We start from the raw sequence: 12,674 nt of genomic DNA, 5'->3' as shown, positions 1-12,674 counted from the left end.
AATTCAGAACTATTCCTCTGTTGTAGTATAAAATGCAACTGCTATCTGCTAAAAAAATGGCATATTTAAATGTAAAAATATTAATTTCAAATTAAACTGCATTAAAATGAAGTTGACAAAATAGTAGGGCTGAGCCGATACCACTTTGAACCAATGCAGATAATCTTACAGATTCCCACAGGTACAGATACTTGAAAATTGCAATAATTAAATCTCTTTGAAATATTGATCAATATCAGTGTGTAAATATTCTTCTCCAATTATATGCATCAATTAACCAAGAAATTTGCTTTAGAATATTCAAGAATTATATCAGAATATTTAAATATACATTATGTAATCACAAATTATAGTTTTTTGTGCAAAATTGGCGCAAAATAGAAAGGAAGTTTGAATTTTGCATAATTTTCATGATAATTAGACACCGCGAAAAGTGCTGCACGGCATTTTTGTGGACCCTGTGAAGACCAAAATGCTGGAAAAGTATCAGCTGGTATCAGTAGATTAATTCCAACCGATACCATTGCTTTCGGCTGATACCGATACATCGACATCGACTCAGAGATTCTGATACACGAATAAATTTTTGCATACAATATTGCTTGCATCCTTCATCAGTCTACATTGACTAAACTTGATTACTTTTGACTTTTTAATGTTTGCAAAGAAATTTCATGACACATCCTGGTGCCAATAATTCCAAGTTAGGAGATACTGTGCTCTAATAGTCAATACTAGAGCCTCATGTTTATGGTGAATAAAAGTTTGAGATTTCAGTACCAAAACTGGGTACATTTCGGGATCAAAAGTGGTATATAAACTGGCATTTCGGTGTTAAAATGGCAAATAAAACCCTAAATTTGATTTAAAAACCACACTTACAAAACAAACATTTCCCTTTTAATAGCATATTCATATAGCTTACAGAGTATTAAATTTAGTCCCATGTAAAGAAGTCAATTTTTGTTTCTCAAATATCTACAACAGAATTAATCAATTTTCCATCAACTGCATGACTGGCAGGATAATTCAGTTCTCATAAAGTGCTGTGTCTGTAAATAAACTCTATAAATTTCATGTTTAAGAGTTTATTTCACATATTGCAGTTCACTTTGCATCATTTCATGACAAAACAACACCTTAAACCGTTCAGAAACATGGAAAATGAACATACAGCATATTATTTCACATTTCGTGTTTTAGTCTGCTGTGTTTCTTATTTAAACATTGGACTGACTATATACACTATTTAATTTACACTAAAACTGGACTATTTTAAGTGGAGTCTATCACTGTGTAGCAATGTCTATCTATGTTCTCTCGTTCAGTACGGGCATTTCCCAATACGTACCACACCCTGAACAGTCTCCGAAGAATCTGCACAGTCCTGCCACCTGGTGGCAACAACTTAAAAGAACACTTACATTTACAAATTCTTACACATTCATAACACAAATGATAATACATACACTAATCTATCCCAAACACAGTCAAAAATGAATCAAAAATGAAATATGCATGCCCCTAGTCATTAATTGCAAAAAGAGTACAATAACACTAAAGAAGAATATTTCAGCTAAAGTTGACTACACGTACCCTGTATCCAACTTCCAAAATATCAATAGGATCATTGTCACCCTTGCAGCCAGTCGCCTCATCAAGAACATCTGGATTTTCCCACGTCTAGAAAAAGAGCAACGGATCACAAAATACAATTTTGAACAAGATGAATTATAATAACATCAATAACAGAATATTTTAAACTGTGACATTAGGGTGTCCACAAATCCAGATATACATGTTTCCATTCTCCACAAGGATATTTTTATTCCTTGACATGTAACAAAAGACACTCCACATTTTACTTCAAACAAACAATATTTTGGGATCACCCCAATTTACACTATCTAATTGTTGCATGCATCTCTTATTTAAGAGCTGTACATTTAGAAACCTAAGGGAGAATTCACACCGAAGAAGCATGCGACATGCAACATGTGTCACTTGGAAGCCAACACTCAGTATCCAATGCAACCTTTCGAACCGAAGAGATACGGCAAGATGCAAGTGTCGCGTGTCGCTTACGTGCCTCTGGGACTGTGCCGTTTTCTCAATACCATGCATCGTGTTGCTTCAGTTTGTTGTTCACGCATGCGCAGCGAAAGCTTCATTCCAACGAGCTGTATTTAGCCCAATCGGCATTATGTTTGAACCTCTAATTTGTTGATATAATAAAGTATCGATATGTACAATGTTTTAAGATTTAAACACAATGTTCATTTCGCTTATCAAGTTTTTTGATCTATCGGCTGTAATTTGCCTTCAACATCGTGAAAAGAGGCCGTGTTTTGGCCATTTACCTGACTGCTTTTATTTGAAAAAGTCAGCTTATAAGGCACTTTAGTCCAAAATATATTAGTCAACATGGTAAAGTACTCTAGTGCATTGTTTTTCAACCACTGAGCCGCGACCCAATGCCGTGCCCTCGTATCAACTATGCTGAGTACCGAAATGTTCTGCTGAAACTGGTTGACAACTATCAAAATCCCAATATCATATTTGAGTTGTGAGTTTTCGTTTTTTAAGTCTATTTTATGCACAAATAGACTAATCAGAACTGGATCTGTCCGGTGCCTCCCCGGTTATCGAACCTGGGATCACTTAATTGCAAGGAGACGACGTTACCACTTTGTCTTCCATATTTTTATATTTGTCACCAATCCTACACAAGTAATCAAACTATTACTACTCTTATGATTATGCTAGAATTTATTTATCAATATTTAACTTCATAGGTACATGTTAATTCATGCATAAAATCCCACTTACATTTAAAGACAGGTTATAACTTCTCAAAATTTACTATTAAAATGTTACCTCCATGAACAACAGCATTTAATATAAATTTATATGCTGTATCTCACCACCATTATTATAAATCACCTAACAAGTAGCCTCTGCTTGAAACGACTCCAATCTGTCCAATTCAGCTTCTCCCAACTTTATGTATATTCTATGCACTGCATCGCCCTTCTCACTTATGCCCAAGAGCTTGCTTGGAAAAATTCAAGATAAATAAGTTCAAGCTATTAAAATTATTACTTATTTATCGAAAACTTCAATGAAAATACATGTGGTTATCTAAGACTAGACTAAACTTTCTCCAAAAATTCAGTGGCATCTCCAGAATGTTAAATACTGTACTAGAATCTGTTATACTCAAATTGAATCAATATTCAACGTTAAAATTGTTCCCTGTGCATTGTACAGTCATGGGCACTTCTGGGTTGCCGTCAAGTTTCAATGGGAAAATTACAAAAGTGTCCCTGACTGTACCATGCCATGGAGGTAATAGAGGGTGTCAGTTATCACTTCACACATTCTTCATCTTTGCCAGAAAAAAGGAGATGTGATGGGCATATATTCAGAAAAAATTATATAAGCAGCAATTGAAATATTCAGTTCCATGTCATAGTTATACAAGCCTACTCACCTGGGGAATAGCACCATAATTCCAAATATATCCATGATGAGGAAAACAGTTTGCTACAAATCTTAGCTTTCCTTTCTTTATGTCCTGCTTAATTGGATTTAACACTTCCTTCAAGTTTATCTACAAAATAAAGAAATCTCAATATACTCAATGAGACTATTATACCACCCATATGCTTTAGTTCATGTGCTTAGTTGCAGAATTAAAATTTACCATATTCCTTGTGGTAAAAGAGCACACATAGTTAATATTAATGAACTGCCAGATACACAACACATGTTACTGAGGTTTAATGGAATCTAGGTGTACAAAACTGGTACAAATGGCAAAGGAAACTGATTTGTTTCAAATGAGAAACACTTTCATAAAAGTCTCTGCCAAGACAGATCATCTGGAACTTTTAATAATGTCATCTTTTAATTCACAATATGGTACCCTTGACCCTGTGTGAAAGTGAAAAATCTTGCATGGCTTATGAAGATTATGTTGTTTATGAATGTTTTCAATCGTTTTTAGCTCGCAAAGATGTGTTGTTGTGAAACAGAGTACATGTTACCTTACCGTGAAGCAGAAAAGCCGAAAGGCTTCGCACAAGTAAATATAGCACCCAAAACGAAATTATACAACACCAGCTATAATTTTAAATCGTTAGGTTAGGACTTGATAGCAATTTTTGACGTGTTCTTTAGTGTGCTTACAAATTGTTTTTACCAATAAAAAGCAGCGAAAATACTCCAACATGTTAGGTTTTTACTTAGCCTATGTGGGCCATACTTTGGGATCAAATATCTGTCATTTGTGTTTTAGCATGCCAGAATCAATTACACGTTACGCAAAATACCAAAATCTATCAACTAAAAAATATCAATATAATTCTCCACGGAGTACAGTGGGTTAACGGCCCCTATAATACTTTTGCAAAATATGTTGTTCCCTTGAAGATTCAGCAGCAAAGGTCAGTATTAAAATGGTGATAAATATTTGCAAATTTGGATATTTCTACATCTGGTAATCACTAGGATCAGGCTGAAATGATGAAATATTTGAAGGAGGACAAATGTCCAGGGCTTACTCAGGATACAAACCTAGGATTCCTGGCTTTGTAGAACACTACAATGGGTCTCACCTAACCTGTTCCTCTCACGAACATTAAACATGCTATCAAGCACACAGTGCTGTCACTATTTATTTATTTATTTATTTACTCAGAGTTTCAGATACAGTCTTATTTGGCCATTTTACACTGAAACAACAAAGTAGAAACAATAACAAAAGATAAAAACAATAACAAGATGGGATAGATTTACATGTTCTTGGTCAGTAATATAAACACAGTCAAAAAAGTTTTGCATCAGGATGGAAAATGACAAAAGATATATGAAGCACACGGTTAATTGACAATGACAGTGAGAATACTATTTGGTCTAGGAATTAATTTGTGCGCCTGGACAAGAGATGGCATAACGAGCGTATCGTCCCACAGTTCCGTGTATCCACAAATGCGTTGAAAACTCCTGTCAGCGCGCATCATTCGTAGTATAGGGCAGTTGATTGACGCATCAACAACAGCATTTTGTAGTCAACTAAACATGGTGCAGTTCGTGCCAGATAAAGTGTTTTTGCGGGGTGTTCTGCTTCATTACTTTAACATGCAGAAAAGTGCTACCGAAAGTCATCGTATTTTGGTGGAAGTGTATGGTGACCATGCGCTAGCTGAGCGAACGTGTCAGAAGTGGTTTGCACTGTTTAGAAGTGGTGATTTCGGCCTGGAAGACCAAGAGCAACCTGGACAGCCAAAAAAATTTGAAGACGAAGAATTGAGAGCATTGCTCGATCAGGATTCGTGTCAAACGCAGGAAGAACTTGCAGAAGCATTAGGCGTTGATCAAACAACAGTTTCCAAACGCCTCAAAGCCATGGAAATGATTCAAAATATGTCACATTGGGTTCCAAATGAATTGAAAGACAGGGACGTTGAAAGACGAAAAACCATTTGTGAATTGCTGCTTCAAAGACAGAAAAGAAAGGGTTTTTTGCATCGCATTGTTACTGGCGATGAGAAGTGGATCCATTACGAGAACCCGAAACGAAAAAAGGCCTGGGTGAAGCCAGGTGAACCAGGTCCATCACAACCGAAACGAGATATTCACTGTGCAAAGGTTATGCTGTTCATATGGTGGGATATGAAAGGTGTGGTGTACTATGAGCTGCTGCAACCAGGTGAAACTATTAATGGAGAACGTTATCGTCCACAATTAATGCGTTTGAAGCAAGCTCTGGCAAGGAAACGACCAGAATGGGAGAACAGACATGATAACGCTCGCCCACATGTCGCAAAACCGGTCAAAACCTATTTAGAAAATGTTGGATGGGAAGTTTTACCCCACCCGCCGTATTCACCAGACGTTGCTCCTTCGGACTACTACTTGTTCGATTGCATGAATAACGATTTGATTGGACAGCAGTTCACTTCTTCAGAAGATATCGAAAAATGGGTCTCTGACTGGATCGCTTCAAAGGATGAGGACTTCTTTTGCCACGGAATCCGTAACTTGCCTGACAGATGGGCGAAAGTGGTGGCTCGCGATGGACAATATTTTTCTTAAGGTAATTATGTATTTTGTGTTTGAACTACAGCTTCAATGTGTGCGTAACAACCGCACGAATTAATTCCTAGACCAAATAATAAAAAGATGAAGAAAAGGGAACAAAAAAAGTACAATTTTCTCAGAAATGTGTTTAAAACAAAAATGGCACAATTCATGATGGAGGTGAAAAAACAGAGAACTGCCACAAGAAGACTGATCGTCATAGTGGATCCACCAGAAACATTGTTTACCACCTGGTGTGTCCTCGCCTGGCTGCAAGAAGGTCTTGAACATGCTGTGGCATACTGAGGATGGACAATCAAGGTGATCTTGCGGTAAGCGATCCCATTCGTCCTGTGCCGCAAGAAGAACTTCATGAAGATTGGTGGGAGCCACAGGACGGTTTCCAATGACATTTTTTAGCATTGCACATGCATGTTCGATGCAATTCATGTTGGCACTTTGCGCTGGCCAGAGCATGCGACGGATATTCGCCGCCTGCAGATAATCGTGCACCATATGTGCGCGTTGTGGACGGACATTGTCATCCACCAAGACAAATTTGTCACCAATTTCCTGATGAAATGGTTCCACAGTCGTCCGGAGAATGTCCCTGACATAACGAACAGCTGTTTGTGTCCCTCTAATTGGAATTAGGGGCATTCGACGTCCGAGCATGATCCCTGCCCACAGCATTCCTCCTCCTTGGTATGGATGGATAACCTGGACACCACGAAGTCGCTCCTGCAGTCCAGGGCCTCGCCACACCTGTCCTCTTCGTGAATCTGGCCTTAGACAGAGCCTACATTCATCAGTGAAGAGCACATGAGCCCAATGATCGAGTCCCCAATTTCGATGTGCACTTCTCGGGTGATGCAAAACTTTTTTGACTGTGTTTACAATATAATGGACTGAGTGAACTTTATTGTGGGGAAAACATGGAACAAATATAGTAACCACTTACATGTAAACTTTAAAAAGACCAAAAAAAAAAAAATAATAATTGGCAACAGCATATGTGTACAAGTTGACTTCCTTGCTTGCTTCGATTAGCCCTAACTGTCTAGCCAACAACATTTACCTCATTTGCAAGTGGCACAGGAAGTGTCAAGCCAAGTAAGAAAACTGATTTGAGTAAACATCATTAATGTGCCTACCAGTCTTCCATTAAATAAGGATTAGATTGGGGGGGGGAGCATTACCATTAATCATATAATACAAACCAACAGGACCACCAGGCACTTAATATAATTGGGGGAGGGGAGGTCCAAACCAGGTGTCTCAGAAATAATAATAATAATAATGTTTGAATTTAAATAATCACATTATAATTGTATTAGATTGATTAAAATAATAATACCTAATTATAAATATATAAAATCATAATTAAATATTCATATTAGGGTACTTCCACGGCCACTTACGTTACATTCAGAGAAGATAAAATTATTTAAAATGTGAATTCACAATAATTTACTACTTTTACCACAGTTTAAAAATTTCCTTAGTTTAATTAAAATTATAATTCAACTTTCTCACTCAAATTTGATCAATGTTATTCATTGCATAATCAGAAAAAAATGAAATAAAACAGTCACTTATGTTACACAAAGTGCGACAGTAATATGTGAAAAGTAAACTTGCAATTTCATTCTTGTTCTGTTTTTACGATTTGAAAAATATAGCTTTGTGTTAACTTAGATATAGTGCCTTGGAACTCAAAACCATTTTCCGGTATTAAAAATACTCCTATGTAAAGAGAGAAAAATAAAACAATAGTCACTTACGTTACCAGTCCGAAATAGGAAGAGGGTATTAGTGTGTGAGTAATATAAAACTCAAACATAAGTGACTGTGGGGAAAAAGGGAGAAAATAAACAATTTTTGAAAATACATCTAGTGAAATATTACTGTATTTACTCATGTATAATGCGCACTTTTTTCCAAAATTTTTGCTCCCAAAAACTGGTGCGTATTATGCTTGGAATAATTCAGACACCCAACATGAAACCGTACAGGGTCATTCCATGATTTTGGGACACTTGCATTGATTTTTCATGTTTACGGAACCCTATCATGTTATATATCGTTGTAAAGCTTGAATCCTGTAGTTTCTGAATATGGAAACAGTATTCCATACAAGATAACAACACTAATGTGAAATGCGGTTGAAATAAGTTCATCAAAAAATGAAGAAACGTTCTGATTTTTATGGTACTTTGGATGAAAGAAAACATAAGGAGAAGATAATAAAAATTAAAATGTATTACTGGCCAAATAATATGACATACATGGAGTGTGTAAATTCCTTAATGGAAGAAATCTTGTGCTGCTAACTGCTATTTGGAAGGTCCTGGATGTGCCTCGTATAAATGTTACATTAGTCGCGGAAAGAAAAAGTATATATTTTGAAAAAGAAGGAATGAGCAATTGAATGGGTATGACGTCATTCACTCTTGATCAGCATAGCAACAGATTTACAACCTACAACTAAGAAACTGGATTGTACTGCGCATTATATACGAGATATAATTTTTTGTCACTTTTACCCATCCAAAACCAGAGTGCGCATTATACACGCATGCGCACTATACACGCGTAAATACGGTATATGTATGGGTAAAAAAGTATACTTTCTATAGTTGTTTGGCAACAGTGTAAAATTACCCAGTATTCCCTAATTTCCAGATGGCAGCTATGAAAAGTTCCCTGTAAAGTGACTGCTAGTTTCCAAGAAAATTTCTTTATCAGGTAATGTTCTTCATTTGAATACATAATGATATTTAGTATTTAGTAACACCATTAAGCCTTGCTTCCATGATTATGAAAAACTAAGTATGCTGAGCAAGGCAGTAATTTATTTTATTAAAAACATAAACTAAAAGTAACATTTCAACCTTCTAGCAAGATCTTCATCAGACTCTGTATGTTTTTAATAAAATAAATTACTGCCTTGGTCAGCATACTTAGTTTTTCATTAGTATTTAGGCTTTACCAAGTTAATTGATGGCTAATTTGCTTCAAAATTTAGTAGTGCTAAATATAATATTTATTGGAAGTTGTTATCTAATTTAGCAGGTTTTTGCAGGACATCATGTATAATTTGGTTAAATGGCCGCTAACCTAGTCACGGAACAACTAATGGTGTATTTTGGCTGCTTGTTGCAGTGGTTCTCAACCTTTGTGAGACCACAGCCAAGTAAATTTATTTCTTACAAGTTGATGCCCTGAATCCAAAAAAATCACTCAAATACATTTCTGATCTTTAAAGTTTATATGGAAATCAATATGCACCCTTAATTAATATTAATATATCAACTATGGCATAATCACAGTTCAATTATGTATAGACTTGCTGTCAAATATAAAATTACATTTAAATTAGTCGTCAACTAATTAGTGCAATGGATTTTGCAGCCCAGTGGTTGAAAAACACTGGCACTAAAACTAAAGCAGAAGCAAATAAGACTCCGACCCATTCTTATTACAAGGCAACAGCATTACTTTATTCAACTCCCGAGGCCCATTCATAAAAGGAACCTTCTATCAAAACAATTTCATGATAATCTACTAAAGTAAAAGTGTGACCTTATTTTTTTAATATTAATTAAACTAAACTCTGTGTAGATGGCTCATTATATCATTTTAAACAGCAATTTATTTGTACAACAATAGTCACTTAAGTTGCAAAAGTACTGGTCACTTACGTTACAAAAGTACTGGTCACTTACGTTACAAAAGTTCAGCTTACTGTTAGTAAATATTAGTTGCTTGCAGTAACCTGCTAATTTTTTTCAGAACTCACTTACAGCCTATTCAGAGATAATAATTTTTTAGTTAAATATTTTCATTGCTATTATCAGGACAAAAACTTCTCTTTTTTGGTCACTTAAGTTACAAGCTAGTCTACCTACAAAAACCTGCTAAATTAGATAACTTCCAATACATATTGTATTTAGCACATCACTAAATTTTGAAGCAAATTAGCCAACAATTAACTTGGTAAAGCCTAAATACTAAATATAATTATGTATTCAAATAAAAAAAATTACTTAAATAAAGAAATTCTCTTGAAAACCAGCAGTCACTTTACAGAGAATTTTCATAGCTGCCATCTGGAAAGTAGGGAATGCTGGGCAATTTTACACTGTTGGGAAACAACTATAGAAAGTATACTATTTATCCATACAGATAACATTTCACTAGATGTATTTTCAAATATTGTTTATTTTGTCCCTTTTTGTATGGAATTACTAGGGGCATGCATATTTCGTTTTTGACGAAAAAACGAAATTTGAAAAAACACATTGTAGTGTTAATTTTTCATGTTTTTGAAAGGTGTGAGATGCATTTTGTGACCATGTTTTGTCACGAAATAATGCGAAATGAACTGCAAAAAGCGAAATTAACTCTTAAACACGAAATTTACCGTTTATATACCGACGCGACACCTTCCGAGGTCTGAATTATCCTGAGAGTTATGCAATTCCCGGAAAATTGATTAATTGTGCTGTTAATATTGGAGAAGCAAAAATGGACTCCTTTACACAGAAATAAACTTAATACTCTGATAACTACATAAATGTGCTATTAGAAGTGAAATGTTAATTCTGTGGAATAAGTGCAGTTTTTAAATCAAATTTAGGATTATATTCACAATTTTAAAACCAAAATGTATTTTTTTTACCACCTTTCATCCAATTTTTCACCGCTATAACACCGATATTTTATTTTATTTACCGCTTTTGAACCCGAAATTGACTCAGTTTTTGTACCGAAATTTTGCTTTTTTATTTACCAAAAATATGTGCCTCTAGGAATTACCCATTACATGAATAGTTAAAAAGATGGTATAAGATTATAAGATGATATAACAACACCATTCATAATCTAGCTTACGTATAGTTAAGATTGGCAAAATTTGCAAAAAAACAACCACCCTGGGAAGGAAATTAATGTCAAAAAAGATAAAAATTAAATATTTATAGAACAACAAAAGAGAATATATCCAGTTGACGAAAAGTGAAGATTCTGATTAATATTTTATGCATATTATTATAAGTAGTGGTGTGTATAAATCTTCTTTGATACTGTCGTTCAAAGCCATATGATGCCAATCTAACCCTAGCCTTACAGTAAGTTCTGCGGAAATAAATAACCCTCGATTACGCAATGAAGGATAAACATGCATATTTTCATGATTTCATTTTTCTCATTGGTAAGTCATTTGGGGGGGAAGGGTCCAGACCCCCTGTACCCCTCCCCTAAATGCATCCTCCACCACCACAAATCTACATAATCTCAACTAAACTTTTTACAAAGAATATACATAAAAACATACCTCCATTTTTGCATTTGTCCAACGAGGAACTTCAACCACCATATTGACTATCTTCTTATCACCATCTACGTAACATGGGATATCATGCAATGGTGAAACAGGACCATTTTCATTTCCTGTAAAAATATAAATTTTCAGAAGTGTATCAGGTACAACTCTGCCATTTTTGTTGTAATTTTTATGTAAATGTCTAAATATGCAATTTCTCTTGCACTGTAGTCACTTTGAAACACATTTTTTAAGGTCAGTGGACCTTTCAGGTTCTTCAAGGACCATTTCTAATTTCATATCGGATTGGTAGAATATCGGTTATCGGTATCGGTAAATTTTATATCGGTATTGACCAAAATTTCATATCGTCCCATCCCTAAATAATAGTAACAATGTATGTATAATAATTATGTATTATTTACACTAAAATTGTTATGATTTTTATATAAATAATTCTTTGTTTACCATTAGTCAGTATTTCTGACAGTGTAGTAGTTGTGGTGTGTTTGTGTTTATATTGTGTTATAGTTGTGATGTGTTTGTGTGTGTCTTGTGTAGTAGTTGTGCTGTCTAATGTGTTTATGTTCATCTTGTGTAGTAATTGTGCTGTCTAATGTGTGTTTGTTTGTCTTGTGTAGTAGTTCCTCCATTCATATTGGGGGTTAGGCGTAGAGCTGACAACTCTGCACTGTAAAAAAACAATGTCAAGAAACAGCAATATAAGGCCATGGATGTTCCCAAGGTAAAATATTCCGGAGGTAAAATAGTCCCCCGTTCGGATCTCCGGATGGGGACTACTTTGGGAGGTCCCTGGACTAAGGATAAGATCTACGTTAGGAATAAGGATATTAAATTAGGCACCTGGAATGTTCTGAGCCTTTACCGGCCTGGGGCATTTCAGTGTACAGTTAATGAGATAGTTAAGTATAAATTAGATGTAGTAGCTGTCCAGGAAGTTAGGTGGATAGGAGAAGGGAATTGTAAAACTAAAAATTATACTTTTTTCTATGGTGGTACTGAAAATCATAATTTTGGAACAGGCTTTTTCATAAATAATAGAATTATCTCGGCTCTTAAAACAGTAGAATTTATTAATGATAGGATATCATATGCAGTTTTACAGGGTAGGTGGTGTAAAATTATTTTAATAAACATACATGCACCAACGGAAGATAAAGATGATAATACTAAAGATGATTTTTATACAGTGTTAGAACAGGTCTTTGATAAATTTTTTCAGTATGATATGAAAATTCTGTTA

General features: G+C 35.0%; 1 protein-coding gene across 2 annotated transcripts in view; it reads right to left on the bottom strand.

Annotated features, from left to right (window-relative positions):
• Nurf-38 (Inorganic pyrophosphatase Nurf-38) overlaps nt 1-12,674 on the bottom strand; it is a 55,832-nt gene that overhangs the window by 24,521 nt on the left and 18,637 nt on the right. For both annotated transcript variants that reach the window (XM_083131376.1, XM_083131377.1), the window contains exons 2-4: nt 11,423-11,538; nt 3,494-3,613; nt 1,597-1,683 (exon numbers count right to left, since the gene is read on the bottom strand). In XM_083131376.1, coding sequence (XP_082987502.1) covers nt 1,597-1,683; nt 3,494-3,613; nt 11,423-11,538 — 323 coding nt within the window. The remainder of the gene's footprint in view (nt 1-1,596; nt 1,684-3,493; nt 3,614-11,422; nt 11,539-12,674) is intronic.

The sequence above is a fragment of the Lepisma saccharinum genome, chromosome 11 (assembly GCF_977018435.1).
Source record: "Lepisma saccharinum chromosome 11, izLepSacc3.1, whole genome shotgun sequence".
Classification (NCBI taxonomy): domain Eukaryota; kingdom Metazoa; phylum Arthropoda; class Insecta; order Zygentoma; family Lepismatidae; genus Lepisma; species Lepisma saccharinum.
Note: the sequence above shows the minus strand (reverse complement) of the source record. Positions and strands in the feature narration are given on the sequence as shown.